This window comes from Neovison vison, chromosome 8 (assembly GCF_020171115.1).
Source record: "Neovison vison isolate M4711 chromosome 8, ASM_NN_V1, whole genome shotgun sequence".
In the NCBI taxonomy this organism is placed as follows: domain Eukaryota; kingdom Metazoa; phylum Chordata; class Mammalia; order Carnivora; family Mustelidae; genus Neogale; species Neogale vison.
Genome location: NC_058098.1, coordinates 93,860,459 through 93,882,445, shown reverse-complemented (window position 1 = coordinate 93,882,445; position 21,987 = coordinate 93,860,459). Strand labels below are relative to the sequence as shown.

Below are 21,987 nucleotides of genomic sequence, written 5' to 3'. Positions count from 1 at the left end.
AGATACAAATGTGGTGATCTGAAGGGGCACGTGCACCCCAATGTTTATAGCAGCAATGTCTACAATAGCTAAATGATGTAAAGAGTCCAGATGTCCATTGACAGATGAATGGATAAAGAAGATGTGGTATACATATACAATGGAATACTACTCAGCCATCAAAAAATGAAATCTTGCCATTTGCAGTGACATGGATGGAACCAGAGGGTATTATGCTAAGCAAAATAAGTCAATCAGAGAAAGACAATTATCATATGATCTCACTGATATGTGGAATTTAAGAAACAAGGCAGACATCATAGAGAAAGAGAAGAAAGGAAACAAGATGAAACGAGAGAGGGAGACAAAGCACAAGAGACTCTTAATCTTAGGAAACAAGGTTCCTGGAGGAGAGAGGGTAGGGGCATAGGGTAACTGGGTGATGAAGGGGGAGGGTATTGCTGTAGTAAGCACTGGGTATTATATAAGAGTGATGAATCAGAGACTTGTATCCCTGAAACAAGTGATACATTATATATCAATTAAAAAATAAATAAGCTCCAATAAGGCTGTTAAAAACAAAAAGGATCATGGGTTCAGGGACCAGAGAATTGGGATAATTTAGGGATATTTTATTCTAGCTGGGGGAAAATCTGTGATAGGTTCAAATCTGAGGGCTCTATCTACCTGCAAACCTGTGATGGGCTGAATAATGGCTCTAAAGATACTCAGATCCTAATCCCCGGAACCTGTGAGTATAATCTTAAACGGCAGGAGAGACTTTGCAGATATGATTAAGTTAAGGGTTAGATATGGGAAGGTTATTCTGGGTTATCCAGGTAGGTAAGCCTTCCATGTAATCACAAGTGCTTTTATAAGATGGAGATAGAGGGAGATTTGACACAGAGCTGAGAGCGCATATGGAAGCAAGAGGCGGTGGAAGGAGTCATGAACCCTGGAACGCAGGCTTCCTCCAAAAGCTAGGCAATGCAAGGAAGTGGAGTCTCCCCTAGGGCCTTCGAAAGGAAGGTGCCCCTGCTGACAGCCTGACTTTAGCCCAGTGAAACCGAGGGCAGACTCCTGGCCTCCAGAACAGTAAGGGAAAACATCTGTGCTGCTTTAGATCCCCAAGTTTCTGGTAATTTGTTACAGTGTGTCATAAGACACTGTATAATAGCCAACACTAAACAGATTTCATATATATTCTATACATTTTGAATTAGTTGGAATAAAAAGTTTTAAATTTCACATCATATCTGGATTTATGTTTTTCATTTTTTTTTTAATGGGAAAATGAGGCAGCATCGATCTTTCCTGTCAACATAATAGTGATCGCCCCGAACTGGGTCATGTTCCATCAGCTTCGCTGTCTTCCCATGATCCGCTTTCTCCTCTGTCTGCCTGGCTCCTACAGGCTTAGAGTTTGTGTCTCCGACTTTAGAATGGTTACCGTAGCTTTCTGCATCTGAGGACACTGCCCTGAGTGTGGTACCTTCCTCACTAGCATGGATTATAATGCTCTCCTTTTTGAGAGGGTCAAGAAGGAAAGAGGGGTCACTTATGAAGCTGCCTAATTAGTTCACCCTGTGTCACTTAGCACATCTGCTGACCGTGAAGCTCTTGTCCACATTATCCCAGGAGCTCACCCTATCAAGCTTCTGGCCTTTCTAGACTAGAAAGGGTGGGGGAGTCTCTCACGTTCACACAGCCAGTTTTTTCCACTTTAGTAAGGACTGATCCATTACCTCTTGGGGTTCCAGGACCACTACCCTCTCGTGAAAGGTGTTGTTAGCATCTTGGAGGTCTCTTAAGGGAGGCAGGAGGGGGCCACTGGGGAAGCTGTTCTTGAATCTGAGATGTGAACACAGACCCTCTCAGTGATTTGCTTCAGCACAGGGGAGAGGTTGGCAGACCTCGCTGAAATCTTGGGTGAATTACAAGGCACAAAAAAGAAATCTTAAAAGTAGGTATTATCTTTTTAAAAAATTAACATATAATATATTATTTGCTTGAGAGGTACAGGTCTGTGAATTATCAGTCTTACACAATTCACAGTACTCACCATAGCACATACCCTCCCCAGTGTCTATTACCCAGCCACCCTGTCCCTCCCCCCCACCACCCAGCAACCCTCAGTTTCTTTCCTGAGATTAAGAGTCTCTCATGGTTTATCACCCTCCCTACCCCTCATGACCCCTCCCCCTGCCTCTCAAATTCCTCATATCAGAGAGAACATATGATGATTGTCTTTCTCTGACTGACTTATTTTGCTTAGCATAATACCCTCTAGTTCTATCCATGTCCTTGCAAATGGCAGGATTTCTTTTTTTGATGGTTCCATAGTATTCCATTGTATATATATACCACATCTTAAAAGCAGGGTTTAGAACACTCCAGTATTCAAAAGCCAAGTATCTCCACTTCAGCTCCTTTCTGGGCACTCCCGCTCTCCTATCCCTCCAGAAGATGAGCCAGACAGCAGTGCCCAGCACCATGAAGGCCTGGGCTCCTGCAGACCTTTCTCAGGTCAGATACTAATATCTGTCTTTCTACACTCTGACCCCGCCTCTTCCAGAAAGACTCACAACTTTCCAGAAACCTACCCAGTTGCTGCACCCCTGCCCTACCCAACAACACTCCAGCCCTCACCAGCGCACCTTCCAGCATCTGGACTGTAGCTTGTGCACAGCCTCGTGAAGCAGCCCCACAAAGGTTTCGGCACTGCCAGTGGAGGCCGCTCAGAGGTCTCCATTCTGAAGAGGAAATTCACCTCAGGACCTTTTTGGCTGCTTTCCTCCTCCCAATGTCCTGTGGGCAACCACTTTGACCAGGTTATACCACCCCGTTGGCCCAAAACATGGCCACAGACACTGCCCGGTGTGAATATTATTTATTAAAAAGAAACATATTCCTAATCCATGAATTGTTTTGCGTTGGCCATAGTAGAAAATTCCAACTCATTAAAGTGACCCACAAATCCTGGCAAGGTAGCTTCTGCCTTTTCCTCTCGCCATCCCACTCACGGCTCAGGCCACACTAGCCTTAATACTCATAATGGCATAAATACTCCCAGCTATGCCCTGTCTTGGGCCTTTGCACAAACCCTTCCTTCTTTATGCAAACTCTCATGGGATTCTTTTCCACTTGTCATCTTTCTCTGGTCCTGCCTAATGTAATTTCCTCAGGGAAACCTTCCCTGACCTCCCAGCCTGACTGAAGTTTCCCTACATTCCCTGTACAGGGAATGTACCTAGAATGTTCCCTACCTAGAACCCTATACTGCAGATTTGTAAAATCCCACACTCTTCCTTCTCAGCACTTACTGTCATTTGAAGTTTTATGTGTTTGGCGTGATATAGTTATGGCGTCCCTCATGAGAGTTCCTCCCCTCATGAGAGGAGCTTCTTGAGATTCCGTGTCATCTGTCCCACAATTGTTGAAGCAATAAATGAACGAAAGGGAGCCATTTACGAAGACACTTTCTCCCCCTCCATCTCCAACAATTTAAAATATGTAGAGCTTCTTACTGTTTTGAACCTTTACATTTAAAATAGGATGCTGGATGTATCTTTATAATTTCCCTAACCAAAAGGCCCAAAGCTTAAGTGTCTTTCTCAAAATAAAGGTGAAGTCAGTCAGCAGAGATGATGTCCAGGAACACAAAGAAAGCCCAATGTTAGAAGACCACAGCTCCTTCCAGATGGGTGCTGAGGGGCTGAGTCCTCTGGGACTTCGAGGCCAAGGTCTCTGCAGAGGAACATTTTCCTCAGCACAGGGGCCAGGGTGGGGAGGCTGGCTCTGAGATAAGGGACGCCAAACGTGTAGCTCTCCTTTCCTCAGCAGCCCACAGAGTTCCTGGCCTTGTCTCATGTGCTGTGACCTCTTCATCTGTTAGTGGATAGTCCGTCTCCATCCCAAGTGGTTTGCTGTTTTAAATCATCCAGAAATGAACATCTTTATACAAAGATCTTTGAACACTTATTTTATTTTTAATTAATTAATTTATTTGAGAGAGAGCGAGCGAGCAAGGGGGCATGGAAGGAGAGGGAGAGAGACTCTCAGGCTGACTCTGAGCTGAGTGTGGAACCCGATGTGGGGCTTGATCTCAAGACCCTGAGATCACGACCCCAGCCGAAACCAAGAGTCAGATGCTTAACTGACTGAGCCCCCCAGATCCCCCAGATCTTTGAACATTTGTGTGAGAATTTCCACAGGGTAAGTTCCTAGAAATGGAATTGCCAGATTAAAGGGATGACCCATTTGTTGATAGGTATCACTGAATTGATTTTCAAAAAGGCTGTACCAGTTTAAACTGACACCAAGGGTGTCCTTTGGCTACCCAAGCTGAATGCCACTATTGTGTTAATTTGTAATTTTAAACTAGTAGTGAGGTTAGGCATTTTTCATATGTTTAATTATTCTTTGTATTTCCCTGTGAACTGTTTATTTAAATTATTTGAGCAGTTCAGGTAGAGCCTATATACATTTTAAAAATACTCCTATGTTTTATTCTATTACTAGAATGAGGTTTTATTTATTTATTTATTTAATAAAGATTTTATTTATTTATTTGACAGAGATCACAAGTAGGCAGAGAGGCAGACAGAGAGAGAGAGAGAGGAGGAAGCAGGCTTTCTGCCAAGTAGAGAGCCCAATGCAGGACTTAATCCCAGGACTCCGGGATCATGACCCAAACTGAAGGCAGATGCTTAACTGAGCCAACCAGGCATCCCTCTAACTTTGTGTCTAATATTTATTATTATTTTTAAAGTTATTTATTTATTTATCTATCTATTTATTTATTTATTTTTAGGTGCTCTCTATACCCAATGTGGGTCTTGAACTCACAACACCAAGATCAAGATTTGCATGCTGTACCGACTGAGCCAGCCAGGTACCTCTATTACCATTGGTTTTTTTAATAGATAGAAATTAAAAGTGTTCTTTTCCTACATATTTAAGATACCATCTTTATCATAGATTAAATTCTTAGGTAAGTGTGAGACTGTTTCCAGACTCTATTCTGATCCTGCTGATCGTTTGCCTGCTTCGGGCTCTACCCGGCATTTTGATTGTAACACATGCCCGGTACCTAATAGGCTCTTAACAAATACTTATTACTCTACATCTATTCTTTCAAATATACTTTAGAGTTAAAAAAGTCAAGATTTTCATTTCTTCTACTCTCAAACTCCTTGAGCAACTTTGTTTTAAGTGTATCTTTTATTGATAGCATATTTTAGCATTTTTTAAAAGATTTCATTTATTTATTTATTTGACAGGTAGAGATCACAAGTAGGCAGAGAGGCAGGCAGAGAGAAAGAGAGGGAAGCAGGCTCCCCGCCGAGCAGAGAACCTGATGCGGGACTCGATCTCAGGACCCTGAGATCATGACCTGAGCCGAAGGCAGCGGCTCAACCCACTGAGCCACCCAGGCACCCCATATTTTTGCATTTTTAAACCCTATCTGAAAATATTTGCTTTAAGTCAGCAAGTTTCTTCCATTCAGTTATTGTTATATGGATAGATAGATTTTCTCTTGTCATCTTTTATAATTTCAGATTGTTTTTAATACTCCCTTGCTGCTTTCTATCATTTGCTTTCTGGTTTGTTTTCTTTATTGTTTCCCCCTAATCCCCCCAAATTTGAAAAACATATAACTTTTAAATATTAATCTTCATTTTTTTGACTTTTAAATAAATATCCTTAGGTCTGTATAACTGCAAACTCACTACTCTCAGAAACCAAGAGAGCAAACAGAGAAAAAATAGAGATATTGAAGATCTAAAAATACAACTAATACATTTGATGTATTAGGTATGGTATTCCACACCCAGGAGAGAATTCATATTCTTTTTGAGCACAGGAGGAACAATTGCATTGGCCATAAAAAGAGCTGTAATAAATTTCACAGAATCAATTACATATCGGTCATGTCATCTACCCATAATGCACAAAATTATAAATTAATAACAAAAGCAAGGCTTAAAAGCACATGCCTCTTGCAATTTTGCTCACTCCACTCTCCACTCAGATCTCTCCTACCTGCCCTTCCCTCCTGGATTGGTAGATGACTCTGGGAAACTTGTAATTCTCACTCTACTCAGCCATTCAGGTTCTACAGGTCTCCTTAAATGTCCAGTTCCTAGGCTAACTTTCTTCATCTGGAACTCCTCCAGGTACCCAGCAGAAACAAAAGGGTCATTTTCTGAATTACTGGGATCTGCCCTCGTAAGAATTTTTTTAATGGCAACTTCACACACAGCCACCATCTATTGGCTTTCATCCCCATCTCCATGAAAAAGAAATAAGTAAGATACAAATACTGTGTAAATACCCTTTTTCTCTCTCCCTACCTCCCCTACCTTTGGGCCACGTTTTATGCTTTTTGTTCATTTCTGAAATCAACAAATATGATTGAGCATCTACTACATGCCAGGTACTGTGGAGGAAGCAGAGAATAGAGATAAATTAGCCAGTGTGGTCCCTGCTCTCAAGGACCTTATGGTCAAGCAGAAAGAGTGATGTGAAAGCAAATAGCATTTGTATTGCAAATTAGCATTGCCCCTGTGGACAGTAAAGAGAGCCTGTGGTAAGGAGATTTTACTTAGCTAGGGAGGCCAGGCAAGCCAGGCAAGGCTAGAGTGACAGAGGGATGCTGGAATGATATCAACAGAGGAGTAGGAGCTACTTTGGCAAAGAGGAGAGGAGAGTGTGCCAGGCAGAAGAAAAAGCAGGTGCAAAGGCCCTGTGGCAGAAGAGAGCAAGGTAAACTACAAGAGACTGGAAGGACAGCTTGACTAGACCACTGTGAAGCAAGGAGAGGCTGTATAGGTGGGTCATTTGGGTCTTGCTGGCCTGGCAGAGATGGCTGCCCTTATTCTAAAAGCAACGAGAAACGATTACAGTTTTGTTTTATTTATTTATTTTTTTTTAGTTTTGTTTTATTTTTAATTTGTTGTTGTTAAATATAACACAAATTCTGAAAATCAAATAAAGCAAATGTATCCTTTAATGAATTGTTATTAAGTAAACATCACAGATAGGAGGAGACTAATGAAACATGATGAGCAAATGCAGTGTGGGATCTTGGATTGGAACCTGGGACAGAAAAAATTATGTTAGTGGAAAAATTGGTGAAATCTGAATAAAGTTTGTAGCCCAATTAAGGATATTGTTGGTTTCTGTTTGTTTTTTAGTTTGGACAAATGTATCTGTAAAATGTTAACATCAATGGAAGCTAGGTGAGGGGTGTATGGGAACTCTCTGTACTATCTTGGCAACTTCTCTATAAAATCTGATATTATCCCACAATTTAAAACAAAATTTTAAACCATTGGCAGCCCAGGCTGAATTGAATGTTTATTATCACACTGAAGCCTTCTCTCTTCCATTTGGTTTCCTCCTTCTTTCTCAGACTCTTCTATGACTCCAAACAGACCACCTGGTGCCCACATCCAAATTCCTACTATCTAATCTGTCCTCCCTAGGCACCAGGAGCTGGGAATGAAACCTAGACATGTCCCCAGCAGGAGACCAAAGTGGTCAGAGGCTTCATTCCTGCTTGGCCACTTTCAAACTACAGGACTTTGAACAAAACTCTTCCTTGCCTTGGTTTTAATCATCTGTAAAATAAGCAAACCATTCTCATGTATGTACCACCTTCATGATTTTTAATTGCCTTAGTCCTGGAATCACTTCTCAAAGGAGTCTGATTCTTTTCCCTGAAGAATGATACTTAGAAACCATAATCTGAGTGGTGAATGGGCTCACAGTTTTTGGTGTGTTTACTAATTTTTTAAAAAAGATTTTATTTATTTATTTTTGAGAGAGAGAGAGTGAGCGAGCAGGGGGAGGAGCAGAGGGAGAGGGACAAGCCGACTGCAAGCTGGGTGCACAGCCCGACTTGTGGCTGTATCTCACAACCCCAAGATCATGACCTGAGCTGAAAGCAAGAGCCAGATGCTTAAACCAACTGAGCCATCCAGGCACCCCAGGTTTACTTATTTTTTAAAATGTATTTTACTTGTTTCTAGGGTTTTCTTCTTTTTTCTTCCTTGCATTGTTCTTTTTGAAAAACAAAACAAAACTGGGTTGTTTATCCTGTGGTTTCCTACAGCCTGGTTTTTGTTGATGGTTATCTCTGAATTGTTCACATTTTTCTCTGTCCATATAGTTCCTGTAAAGAGGCTTGATCAGATTCTGGTTAGATATTTTTGGACAAGACTACTACATAGTCTTGAAGAACACATACTACATGTGTTCTTCTATTAGGAGGCATGTAATTCCTGGTTTTCTCTTTTGGTGTGATTCAGCAGCCATTGATAATCAGTGCCTAGATCTATTTATTCATTAGGGGTCGGACATGGTGATACTCCAATCCAATCATTTCTTCCCCATTCATTTGTTGGAACACTTCTATTAAGAGAGTCTTCTCCTCATTTACTATTTTGTTACAGTTCCTATAGAAGTGGAGAAGCAGCAGGATTCTTTCCCTTTATTTAGCAGCTTTCAAAATAAAGCAACATCTGTCACCCCATTGTTCACCAGGGTTGATTCTTCTAATCTAGCCAGGTAGATGGGTGACCCCTTCTTCCCAACCACTACATGTGTGTGCTTCCTGAAGCTGTGCTCTTGGTCTCTCAGTAGAATAGGATTACCTGGGACGCCTGGGTGGCTCAGTCAGTTGGGCGACTGCCTTCAGCTCAGGTCATGATCCCAACGTCCTGGGATTGGGTCCCACATCGGGCTCCTTGCTCGGCGGGGCGCCTGCTTCTCCCTCTGCCTCTGCCTACCACTTTATCTGCCTGTGCTCGCTCGCTCGCTCTCTCTCTCTAACAAATAAATAAATAAAATCTTTAAAAAAAAAAAAAAGAATAGGATGACCTTCCCTGACAGAGGAGGACCATCCTTCTGTCGAAGGTATATGAGTAGCTGTGCTAGAATCTCCAAACGAATTTTCTTAGCATCTTCTAATGATAAGAAATTTAACTTTAAAAAAATCATTATAAAGTCATAGATTTAAATATATTTAATGTATTTCAATCCATTGATTATTATCCTTGGCCATTCTCTATTTGTTGCAACTTTGGCAAGTAGAAGCTTCTCAAGTTGGCTTCTGAGTCCTTTCTGACAATCTTAGTAGTCTGATGGCTTTCTTCCAATATGGCATCTGGAAAGCAGGCAAGAGGAGGATGCCATCTGTAGCCTTCAGGTTTGGTGGGAGCAATTCTGCTTAGGCCCACCTTTGAAGAAGAAACCCTGTACCTTCTAGGTTTCTGGTTAGAGCCTTGAGCGGTACAACAAGAGAGGAACTACAGAAGATGGAGGTGGGTAAGATGATGAGTACAACTTCTAACTTTGTCATGGTTTGAATTCCTAAGTTGAAGTCCTTACTCCCATTACCTCAGATTGTGACTGTATTTGGAGATGGGGCCTTTACAGAGGCAATTAAGGTAAAATGCAGTCATATGGATGGGTCCTACCAAATCCCAAGTGACAGGTGTCCTTTATGAGGACAGAAGATTAGGACACAGACAACACAGAAACCAAGGGACAGCCTTGTGAGAATGCAGCAAGAAAACAGCCACCTGCATGCCAAGGAGAGAGGCCTCAGAAGAAACTAACTTGTCAGCACCTTGATCTTGGACTTGTAGCCTCCAGAACTGTGAGAAAATAAGTTTGTGTGGTTTAAGCCACCCAGTATGAGGCATTTTGTTATGGCAGCCTTAGCAAATTTATATGAGCTTGTTGAGTTTGAAGCATCTGTGGATGTTGGAATTGTGGATCTGGGGTTCAGGAAAGAGGACTGCGCTGGAAGTAGACATGTGAGAGTTGGGAACACATATATAAGTGTGTATAAAGCCATGTGTGTAAAGGTGAATCTCTAGGGAGATCTGAAGAGTGAAAAGGGAAGAGGGCTGAGAAATAAACCAATGTTAACAAATGGAGAAGAGAAGCCCTTGAAGGAGACCCAGAGGTGGTGGGTTGAGGGAAAGGCAAGAGCAAAATTTTGGAAAATGGAGCCCTGAGACAGAGCGTGGGGTTGAGGGAGTTTGGAGAAGGTGGTGGTTAACTACTAAATGCCAAAGAGAGGTCAAGTAAGATAAGGACTGAGGGATGGCCTTGGGATTTTGCAGTTAGGAATGGGTGGAAGCACAGAGAGCCAGGCTGTAGCAGTGTGGGTTGTGAATGGAGAAGTGAAGCAGTAGAAATCAGGAGGGTAAATCATCTTCAGGAAACCTTATGGAAAGGGGGACATGGCAGAAGCTGATAGTGAGAGGGAGTCTGATAGTTCTCTGTTTTTCTTGGGAGGGATTTGATCTTGTTTATATGATGAGCAGAAGGAGCCAGTGGATAAGAAATACCAAAATGGAGAAGGAGATGGAAACTGGACTGCCCCAAGGCAAAGAGGGAAATTAAGCACATAGGGACAGCTCTTCCTCTGAGATTGGAGAAATATAGGTGGTTATTTGTAGGTTTGGGGTAGGGATCTGGAAATGAATATTCACGTACAATTTTTTATGCGGATGCCTGTTTTCATTTCTCTTGGGTATACATGTGTATATTTCTATTCTGATGAAATTCCTGGGTCATATGGTAACTCCCATATTTAACTGAGGAGCTGCCAAACTGTTTTGCAAAGCAGCTGTACCCTTTTACATTCCCACCAGTAATGTATGAGGGCTCCAGTGTCTCCACATCTTGACAACACTTGTTATTATCTGTCTTTTTTGTTATATCCATTCTAGTGGGTATGAAGTGGTCTCTCATTGTGGTTTTGATTTCCATCTCCTAATGGCTAATGTTTTTGGTTTCTTTTCATGTGCATATTAGCCATTTGTCCATCTTCTTTAGGGAATATCTATTAAAATCATTTGCCCTTTTTAAAGTTGGGTTACCTTTCTATTGTTGAATTGTGAGAGACTTCTTTATATATTCTAGATACTAGTCTCTCATCAGATGTATAATTTACAAATATTTCCCTCTGTCCTGCAAATTGTCTCTTTATTTTCTTACTGATGTTCTTTGAAGCACAAAAGCTTTTAGTTTTGATGAGGTCTAGTTTATGTATTTTTTTCTATTTTTCCCCCCTTGGTTGCCTGTGCTTTTGGTGTTCTATCTAGGAAGGCTTTGCCTAACCCAAGGTCATGAAGATTTACTCCCTTCTCTTCTGAGGGTTTTATTGTTTTAGTGCTTCCATTAAGTCTATGATCTATTTTGAGTTAATTTTTGTGTATGGTGTAAGGAAGGGGTTCAACTTAATTATTTTGCATGTGAATTTCTAGCTGCCCTACCACCAGTTTTTGAAAAGGCTCATCAAATGATCTTGGCACCTTTGTGGAAAAATGAATCGACCATAAATGTAAGTGTTTATTTCTGGACTCTCAATTCCATTCCATCGCTCTATATGTCTACCCTTATTCCAGTACCATACTGTCCTGATGTATAGTGTGTTTTGAAATAAGGAAGTATGAGTCCCCCAGCTTTTCTTTCTTTTTCAAGATTTATTTGACAATTCCAGTACGTTGCATTTCCATATGATTTTTAAGACCAACTAGTCACTTTCTACAAAAATAGCAACTGGAATTTTTGGGGGAAATGTGTTGAATCTGTAGATCAATTGGAAGAGTATTGCCATTTTAACAATGTTGCCTTCCATCCGTGAACATGGAATGTCTTCCATTTATTTAGGTCTTTGTTAATTTCTTGAATGATGTTTTATAGTTTTCAGTGTATACGTTTTATTTTACTTTTGTTAAATTCATTTTTTAGAATTTTATTTTTTGATGCTGTTATAAATGAATTTTTTTTTTTAAAGATTGAGAAAGAGAGAGAGTATGAGGCAGGGGGGTGGGTAGGGACAGAGGGAGGGGGAGAGAGAATCCCAAGCAGACTCCATGTAGGGTGTGGAGCACAATGAAGGGCTCAGTCCCAGGACCCTGACATCACTACCTGAGCTAAAACCAAGTCAGAGGCTTAACTAACTATGCCACCCAGGCACAATTGTTTTCTTAGTTTATTTTCAATTGTTTATTGCTATTGTGTAGAAATACAATTGATTTTAGTATTTTCACCCTGTATCCTGTAACCTTGCTGAACCCATTTATTAGTTCTAATAGTTTCTTAGTGGGGTCCTTAGTATTTTCTATTTTTTTTTTTAATTTTCTATTTATAAGATAATCTGCAAATAGAGTTAGTTTTATCCTTTCTTTCCAATCTGGATAGCTTTTTAATATTTTTCTTGCCTAATTGCCCTTGCTACAACCTCTAGCATAATGTTGAATAGAAGTGGAGAGAGGACATCTTTGTCTTATTCCACATTTTAGGGAGTATACCATGATTTTAAATGGATGTTGTTTGTAATGATGCCAATTTTTCTCGTAAAAGTTTCTCTTACAATTCCAAAAAGCATTAGATCTTAGGTGGAGGAATACACAGGTGAGAGTAACAATAAAATCTTTGAAATAAAGAAGGGAGTGAAGATTTTCTCTTCTATTATAACAATGCATTAAAAAGGCAATGGCAGTTAGAATGGCACTGGCAGCGAGACAGAAATCTTGGAATAGAATACAAAGTTCAGACTCTGCCTACAGTATATGTAAGAATGTATATGAGAAAACTAATGGCAAAGGGATAGTGTTTTATACTAAGTATTGGGAAGCATGGACTGCTATTGAGGGAGAGAAGATTAGGTTTTCAAATCATTAAAATAGCATGTAGAAAAATTTAAAGATAATGAAAAACAAAGAAAAAGCCAAACAACTTAAAAGCTAGAGAAAATATGAGTGGATATTATTGGACCTATGAGTGTGGAAGAACTTATTTGAAATAATAGAGGGAATTTGAGATTTGACCACATAACTTATTTTGTCAAACTTATTTGCAAAAAATGTAAGAGACAAAGTGTTATTCTTTTTATTTTTAAAGATAATTATTTATTTGAGAGCGAGCGAGCATGAAGGGGGGGAGGGAGGAGCAGAGGCAGAGGGAGAGCAAGGAACATGACAATGCAGGGCTTGATCCCAGGACCCCAAGACCATGAATGAACCGAAAGCAGACACTTCATTGACTGAGGCACCCAGGCGCCCAAGACAAAGTGTTAACATAGAAAATGTTAATATAAATTAATGGAAATTAAGAATTCAAAGAAAGGGACGCCTGGGTGGCTCAGTTGGTTGGACGACTGCCTTCGGCTCAGGGCGTGATCCTGGAGTCCCGGGATCGAGTCCCACATCGGGCTCCCAGCTCCATGGGGAGTCTGCTTTGCTCTCTGACCTTCTTCTTGCTCATGCTCTCTCTCACTGTCTCTCTCTCTCAAATAAATAAATAAAAAATCTAAAAAAAAAAAAAGAATTCAAAGAAAAATGGGCACAGAAAATAGATAATTCAGAGAACAGACAATTCAGTAAAAAGAAATATAAATGACTAATAACTGAAAAAATGTTCAATCTCATTGGCAATCAGAGGAATCCGAAAGAAAGAAGGATATACAAGCTTTTGCTTTCAGCCAAGATTTCTAAGTTGATAATACTCCTTACTGCTTAGTGTGTGTTGAGATACCTCTCATATTAATCCTATGAGCTGACTTCTCTTATTTTTTTAAATAAAGATTTTATTTATTTATTTGACAGACAGAGATCACAAGTAGGCAGAGAGGCAGAGAGAGAGAGGAGGAAGCAGGCTTTCCATGGAGCAGAGAGCTGATGCAGGGCTCGATCCCAGGACCCTGGGATCATGACTTGAGCTGAAGGCAGAGGCTTTAACCCACTGAGCCACGTAGGTGCCCCCGACGTCTCTTATTAAGCCCATTTTATAGTTGTGGAAACTGAGACTCAGCAGGATTTAGTGATTTTCCCAAGGTTATAGTGCTGGGGAGTGATGGCATTAGAATCTGAACTTGGGTTGTGTGACTCTGTTATGGTGAGGGGCCTAGAAAACAGATGCTGGAAAGAGGAGATAAAGAACAGGAGAAAATGTAGCCTGAAGAGCCAGGCAAAGATACTTGAAGAACCTATGTGGAAGGGCAAATCAGTTTTTATATTATTGTGGAGAGAAGCAACAAGTGGAAATTACATAAAGGAGCACTTTTTTATAGGAAGAACTATCCCTAATGGACTAGAGAGCATGAGCACACCCCACCCTAGGGAGGCAGAGGAAGCCAGAGGGTGTGTTGGCCGTCTCATTTTTTTGAGGAGGAAACACCTCTGGGTGGTCAAGACTTCAGTAGTCTTCACAGTTTCTGCTCTTTTCTCAGTCACAGAGAGTTAAAAGACCCCACCCCTTCCTCCTAGGGCCAAGTGACCTATGGGGAGCCCTGCCCATCTTCACTGGCCTCCTATGGCTCCAGTCCCAGGCCAGCAGGAAGCCTGAGTTTGCCAAACTGAGTGAGCCAGGGCAGGAGGAAGCAGAGCGGGAGTAGCCCATTTGAGTTCTCTCTTGCCCTTTCCTGCAACTTTGCCACTCCATGGGGGCGGAGGAGGGGGGAGGGAGGTGACAGCCGCCTAGGCGTGTTAGAGAAAAACAGGGAAACAGGAGAAATGGAACCATTAAAGAAGGGTGACTAATATATGTTAGTTGCAGTATGGAAAAGATGTCTTCATTTGTAAGGCCCTTGGGGAATCCATTCTTTTTAAAGCTGGGGTTTCATCCCGAGTGTTATCCTGATTAAGTCTATTAACACTTTTCAGACCTTAGTTTTTTTTATCTGTGAAGTGGGTATGACATTTCCTGCTTTATCAACCCCAGATGATGTACTGCCTATCAACAAGCGGGTGTGACAGCTGAGTGCCACAGGCAGTAGTCACTCAGACTTGAGTTCAAGTCCATTCTCTGCAACTTTCCAGTTAGAAACTTAGAAAAAAGTACCCAAGCTCTCTCTGCTTTAGTTTCTTCATCAGTGAAAATGAGGGTAGCAATAGCACTTGCCTTAAATGGTTGTCTTTAGGGGTAAATCAGATAATACATGTACACGGTAGAACCAGGACCCCCAAACCCACTCCAAAGATACATTACAGTTGCCTCACAACCCTAATGCATACAAATCAACAGCAGAGTGTAGGGAAAAGTTTCGATAGAAACACAACAAATTGCTGTGTTTATTTCTGGATGGCGAGGTTATGATCTATTTGTTTTTCCTTTATATTTTTTGGCATTTTCCAAGCCACTTTTTTAATCAAAAGAAAAGCTGTGTATGTTCAGATGCCTTGAGATCATTGCAGTGGTCTCCACTGCATTAAAATCTTTGGCAGTGTTCTCTCACAATCTTCTCAGCAACTGCTTCAAGTAGGCATCATTATCCCCATTTTCTAGATGAGGAAATGAGGCTGGTAGACATTAGAGAGCTGGTTTAATTTTCAGATCTTATTGCTGCTAAGTGGTGGACAGCCAAGGCCCATAGGCAGACCTGGCTGTCTCAAAGACAGGTGCTGGACACAGGCCTGCTGGACCGTGGGGTTCAGTGCCCAGGACTCTTCTGCCCCAGTTTGCAGGAAGCAGGGGCAAGGAGGTAGGCTGTCAGGATTGGACCTGCGGTGGGTGCATTTCCATGGATCCCCAGTGACTGCTGTACTGGTTCCCCCCATCCATATTCTGCTGGAGAATGTGGAGTTGGAATTTTTTCCTCCTCTCACTGCAAGGGAAGTCAAGGGAGGATCCCAGAGAGTCTTTCCAAGAAGAAACGCAGTTTCCACCATAAAGGTATCCAACAGAGGGACTAAAAATAATCGGATAACCACACAAGACTGGGGGAGGGAAGTGGGTGTGAAACATACCATCTATCATAGCCAGAAGGCAATGGATAATGGCCCTCTGGCTAAATCCATCTATGTAAGCATTTTAGGGAGAGAGATGGAGGTACCACCAGTCTTGAAAACACCACTGGCCAAATGTGGATTTTCTTAGGATCCAGGGGTGAGAGGGAGACTTCTGTTTTTCATCATAAGAGCTTCTGTCCTATTTGATTTTTTTTTTTTAGCTATATGTGTTATATCTTATTTTAAAAATTATAATTTTAGGGACGTCTGGGTGGCGCAGTTGGTTGGACGACTGCCTTCGGCTCAGGGCGTGATCCTGGAGTCCCGGGATCGAGTCCCACATCAGGCTCCCAGCTCCATGGGGAGTCTGCTTCGCTCTCTGACCTTCTCCTCGCTCATGCTCTCTCTCACTGTCTCTCTCTCTCTCAAATAAATAAATAAAATCTTTAAAAAAAATTATAATTTTAAAAGTACAGTGGTCATCTGTGTGGATTCACATCCCACCTTGGCCAATTACGGATCTCGGGCAGTTTAGTTTCTCTAAACTGCAATTTAATCTTTTGGAAAACAGGAATAAAAACCACAGTCACCCAGAGGGTTGCTCTGAGGATAAAATGAGGTAATGTATATAAAGTACATGGACCAGCACTGGCCGAAATTCAGCATCTGTAATTACTAACCATTGCTATCATTATTAATAATAAGCCAAGCGTTCGAATAAGACCCTGTGCTTGCGCACAGGCACATAGTAGGCACTTAATGCGTGGAAGTGATTGTTTCAAACCCTCTCCTGAGCCTGTAATTTTCGCCAACCGGTGACGCAGAAGCCCAGCTTAAATATTGATGTGGTTACTGATTTATTCATCAGTCGGCTCTCCACCGCAGTGTCCGCTGAGGGCAAGCCCAGCCCTCCCGCCCCCCGTGGCGCGGTCTCGCCGCAGCAGTAGGACCCTGAAGGAGGTTGGAAGCGGCAGCAGCTCACCGGCTTCCAGCTCGCTGATGCAGGACTGTCACGTGCCGGAGCGGGACTCAGTTCTGGTTTCACGCAGCATCTTCCCGGGCAGGGGCTGGCTGGAGGATGGGGAGCGCGGCTTGGGATGAGGGGGGCCGCGGGGTCCCGCCCCACACCCACTTGCCCGCGCCAACGGGATGGCCATCCCTGGAGGGGCGGGCCGGGGCAGTTTTAGGGCAGGACTTTCGGAGCAGGGACAGCTCGGAGAAAGATTTGGGATTGGCCAGGAGACGCGGAGCGGGATTTTCATACCCGACAGAGGTTGCCGAGCTCCCGCAAGCTAAGCCGGGTTCCGCGGGCGCCCCCCGCCCGGGGCGGGGCCAATGCGGGAGCCCCGCCCACCCCTCTGCGGAGGCCGCACCCCTTGGTCCCAGTTGTCCTCTCCAGCTGCAGGCGGGGGTGCGGAAGCCAGTGCGGGGGCGCGAGAGCCAGGCCCCCGCCGCACTGCCGCACCGCCTCGCGGGTCTGGGTCGCGGGGAGGGGCGGGGCGGGAGGCGGGGCGCTGACGTCGCGGCGCGGCCGGCGGCCGGGGAGGCGGGGAGGCGGCTGCCCGCTCGGCTCAGCCCAGCCAGCAGCTGCGGCGGCCCGGTGGCGGCGGCAGCGGCGGTGGCGCTCGGAGCCGGCTCCTGACCGCCCTCCGCCGCTGCCCGGCTCCTCTCGCGGTCCCCGTGTCTGTGGCCGCTTCTGCCGGCCTCGTCTGCCGCCTCCGCCATGGCCCTGGTGCGGGGCGCCGAGCCAGCCGCGGGGCCCTCCCGCTGGCTACCCACGCACGTCCAGGTGACTGTGCTGCGGGCCCGCGGGCTGCGGGGCAAGAGCTCAGGAGCGGGCAGCACCAGCGACGCGTACACGGTGATCCAGGTGGGCCGCGAGAAGTACAGCACGTCGGTGGTGGAGAAGACGCCGGGCTGCCCGGAGTGGCGCGAGGAGTGCTCTTTCGAGCTGCCACCCGGTGCCCTGGACGGCCTGCTTCGGGCGCAGGAGGCCGATGCGGGCCCGGCTCCCTGGGCGGCGGGCTCCGCCGCCGCCTGCGAGCTGGTGCTCACCACCATGCACCGCTCGCTCATCGGAGTCGACAAGTTCCTGGGCCAGGCCACGGTGGCGCTGGACGAGGTCTTTGGCGCAGGCCGCGCCCAGCATACGCAGTGAGTAAGGGGCGACGAGGGCGCGGAAACGGTTAAAGGAGAGCTCGCTGGGCGGGGCTGGCAGGGGAGCGGGACCCCCGAACCTCGGCCAGGGCGGTGCGCCCTTTGCCGCGAGCTCAAGGGCGTAAACCGACCAGTTGCTCTTTTGCATTTTGGGTACCTTTCCTCGCGACGACGGTCTGTGCTTGGCTGCTGGTGTGTCCTTGCGAAGCCTAGGGGGAGATATAACTGGTGGGCTAGCCTTACGAGTAGATTGCCAAGTAAAGTTAGGAGTGGGATCCAGAGGCCCTTGGACTGTGGGAACCTCAAGAAGGAAAATTTGGGGGCCTTTCTTAGGGCCTCCGGGCCTGTCTCCCGTTCCTGGAAGGGGAGGGGCACTGCAGCCGCCTGCCCCAAGCCAGGCCCGCAGGGGAGTGGAGAGGCGCTGCCTCGCCTTGTGGGGGAAGGAAGGTGCAGCGCGACATTGACCAGAGATGCCCCACTAAATCTGGAGATTGGAGAGAGCATCTGCTTCTTGCCTTCTTTGCTTCTTTGGATGCCCTCTGCCACCTAGAGACAGACGCCTCTGGCCCTCTGGCCCTCTGGCCCTCTGTGTCTCCTGTTCAGAAAGCCCGAGAGCCTCCTAACTAAAGGAAGGAAACCTTTTAGTGGGCTTTCAAGTGTCCTACCTGTCCTGCTTGAGGTGAAGGCAGTGTCATGGTTAACGCACAGCAGGGGATAATCTCCCAGCCACTTCCACCTGGAAGGGCCTGTGCGTTTTTTAATCATTTGTCTTGGCCTTGTTTAACCTTCCCCGGTGTTAAGATCAAGGCTTCAGACTTGGAGCCCCATTTCCTGTTTGGACTTGGGCAGGATCTGAAAGCCAGTCCCCAGGACTGACCACCTACTGTGGATCTTTTTGAGGGGTTAACTGGGGTGATACCTCCCCTGGACCCCGTGGGCCCTGGATGGGGAGGGTTAAGATGTGCCCTGGGCATGCCCTGGGTGGGGACAGGTGCTGAAAAGGTTTGTCCATGTGGAATGGCATCTGAGTAAATCTAGAAAGGCTTATTAGGGAGGGATGAGTCTGGTGCAGACCCATGTGAGAGCAGGATTTGGTTAGAAAGGATCTGACCTTGAACATTTTTCAAAACCTGTGTATGTAGGAAAGGGCCTTGGTGGCTCTGCGGGCTGGAGTGGGAAGCTGGTTAGCATGGGGCAGGTTCCAGGCAGGGCTGTGACCTGGCTCCATCGCCCCCACCCCTGGCCTTCTCCTCTTCTTCCCTCCTGACTTGCTGTTTGGTCGTGGAATCATGTGGTATAGTTTGGCCCTTGTTTTGTTTTTTTTCCTCCCCTTTTCTGTCCTCTCCTTCCTTTTTGCCTGAGGGAGGCCAAGGGTGGGGTGGGGCAGAAAGCTCTCCTCTGGGTCTCTTAGCCCTTTCTTTCCCCCAAGCGGCTCCTGTCCCCAAATTCATTCCATCCCTTTCTTTCCTAGTCCTTCAGTCTCCACCACTAGGCTCATCTGACCGGACTGGTGGATGACACTGCTGGTGGCTGGGGGAGGGGGAAGACAGAAAGTCTCTGGGCTTGTGGGGAAAGGCCTCTGTGAAGTCAGTGCCTTAGGATCGGGGGAGCTTTTTTTCAGGTTCTGCCCTTGCTTTCTTGTTGGCCTTTGAATCTTCCCTAGCTGAACTGTTTGTAGGCCCAGGTGGGCCTGTTTTCAGCCAAGGACAGTCCCTCTTTGAGAATTTGACTTGCCACCCCATTCAGGGGGAAGGGTCTTTCAAGATCAAGATTAATTTACTTTATAGAAGTCATCATTCCCACCAGGATCTTTCCAAACCTACCCCCTGCTTTCCTCTGGTGTGTTGACCTGGGTTATTTATAGAAAGTGGAGGGGGCAGGAGAGGAGAGGGGCACTCCTGGTGGGCAGAGGCAAAGTCTGTGAAATGTGCCTGATCTTCCAGTACACTGGACCTAACAGCGTACCAACTGACGGAGGGTGAGGGCTGCTGCTCCCACTCGGGTCCCCACCTCCAGCCTCTGATTTTTTTTTTTTTTTTAAGATTTTATTTATTTATTAGATAGAGAGAGAGATCACAAGTAGGCAGAGAGGCAGGCAGTGGGGGTAGGGGGGAGAGGTGGGGGTGGTGGTGGAAGCAGGCCATCCCAAGACCTTGAGATCATGACCTGAGCAGAAGGCAGAGGCTTAACCCACTGAGCCACCCAGGCGCCCCATCCGGCCTCTGATTTTGATGGCCATTTCTGGTGACATTTCCTGGGAGCACCCCAGCATGAGCTACTGAGATAGTGAGTCGCACATTCCCCAGTGGAGAGAGGGCAAGATGGAGAAGACCCTGAGAGTACCCACCTCAGCTTTGGGTAATCTTGGAAAAGAACAGTATCCACTCTAATGCCAGGAGCCAGCTGTGGTGGTTTCAGGGAAGACAAAAGGCAGCCCTGTGTTGCCAAGACAGAACCTGACTGGCGAAGGGCAGCCTCAGGGTTATGGGTAGGGGGCTGTGGAGCTACAAGAAATAGATTCCGGTTTCAAACTTCCCACCTTGTGGTGAGTCAAGTAAACGCTTTGTGCCTCAGTTTTCTCATCTGTCCAGTGGGGCTAGTGTAACAAGACTGATGTAAGGCCTGAAATGAGAATGCAGTTAAAGCACCTAGGCGTGGCTGCTGGTGAGTGAACAGCAGTGATAGTGGAGGGAGGTTTTGATAACAGTGTCTGGTAGCTCTGGCTGGAAGATGTCCCTGCCCTTGAAGAGCCTCTCATGTGATGGGGGAGACAATACAGAGCTTAGAGCCTGGGTTTGGGAAAGCCCCAGGAACACGGGTGGCAAAGTACGGACAGGAGTAGGAGAGCTGCTGACAAAATAGGCTGGCCCTTTGCAGGCCTCCATTCTTTTTGCTGCTAGAGGTTTGAGAAATTAGGGCTGGGCTTGGGCTCGGCAGTGCTCAATCCAGACTTGGGTCAGCTTGCAGGCCTCCCCAGCAGCCTGGACTGCAGTTGTCCCTGCCCTCTCCAGAAGGCAAGATCGTCCAGTGTTTCAGAACATGGAGATGGCTTTCATTCCCAGTTCTGTGACTTATTAGCAGGCAAGTTACTTAACCTGTTTCCTCATTTCTACAAAGGTCACAGTTATAATTATGGAATGATAAGATTAAATAAGACCATGTCTGAAAAGGCCTTGGTATAGTGCTAGACCTAGAGTAAGCCTTCAAAGGGTGGGGGTTGTGGTTTCTCTGAGGTCCTTGGTGGGGTGGATGGTATGGGACACCTCAATGTTCTGTGATGCTCCTTTGTCAAGGTGTGCTCTTTGAGGTCAGGATTTCACCAGAGGCTTTCAAAGAACTGAAGAGGAAGTTCTCAAAACATAATTTAACATGATACATGAGGAAACTGATTATGACCTTTTCCCCTCAGTGAAGCCATTCATGGATCATCATGGATCTGAAAATCCTCAGATGCTTCTCCACTATTTCCTTTCTGGTTTTTAGCTCTAGTACCCTTGGTGGGTTCTGTGTGTGGAGGGGGTGTTATGTATGAAGTAAAAGAGTCCCTGCCCTAAAGAACCCCCATCCTGGGCCCATCAGATTGATGGGTAGAGCCTGGCCCCTTGGAGAGCCTGAGTCTGGGCTTAATTTGGTTTGGGACCAGTTCGTCTTTTTTTCCTCCCAGAGAGTAAAACCGTTGGGCAGGCTGCTAACTGTGGCACCCTGAGATTTTGTCAGCCCTGTCAGGGGCCATTGATTTTATGGAGGGCTTCCGGGAGGCCTGTGGCTGCCCAGGACCACTGCAGTTTGAGATAGTTGTCTTCTGCCTGACTGATCAGGGCGGCCCGAGATCCCCTCTAAGGTGGTGGGTTTGGGGGCACTGGGGGCGGCACCTGAAGGAAAATCAAGCCTGCTGGCCTAAGGTTGGGATGGTTTTTGAGGGCTTCCATTCATTTCTCAGCCTCCAAACAGCCTGTACCTTACTGTGCATGTGACCCTCTCGCCACTGGTTTCCAGATGTGACTGCTCCCCAGGAAACAGCTGAGGCTACAAGGGTCCTGGGCCCAACCCTAAGGTTCAGCTCCGGCTCCAGTCCCAGACCTGTGGGGCTGCTGGG

The 21,987-nt window shown here is 45.5% G+C and overlaps 1 protein-coding gene across 3 annotated transcripts in view; it reads left to right on the top strand.

Annotated features, from left to right (window-relative positions):
• The first annotated feature begins 17,356 nt into the window (after nucleotides 1-17,356).
• RAB11FIP5 (RAB11 family interacting protein 5) overlaps nucleotides 17,357-21,987 on the top strand; it is a 36,228-nt gene continuing 31,597 nt past the window's right edge. For 2 of the 3 annotated variants that reach the window (XM_044261381.1, XM_044261380.1), the window contains exon 1: nucleotides 17,357-17,888. In XM_044261381.1, coding sequence (XP_044117316.1) covers nucleotides 17,458-17,888 — 431 coding nt within the window. In that variant the 5' untranslated portion in view covers nucleotides 17,357-17,457. The remainder of the gene's footprint in view (nucleotides 17,889-21,987) is intronic. The other variant, XM_044261382.1, reaches the window with a different exon arrangement.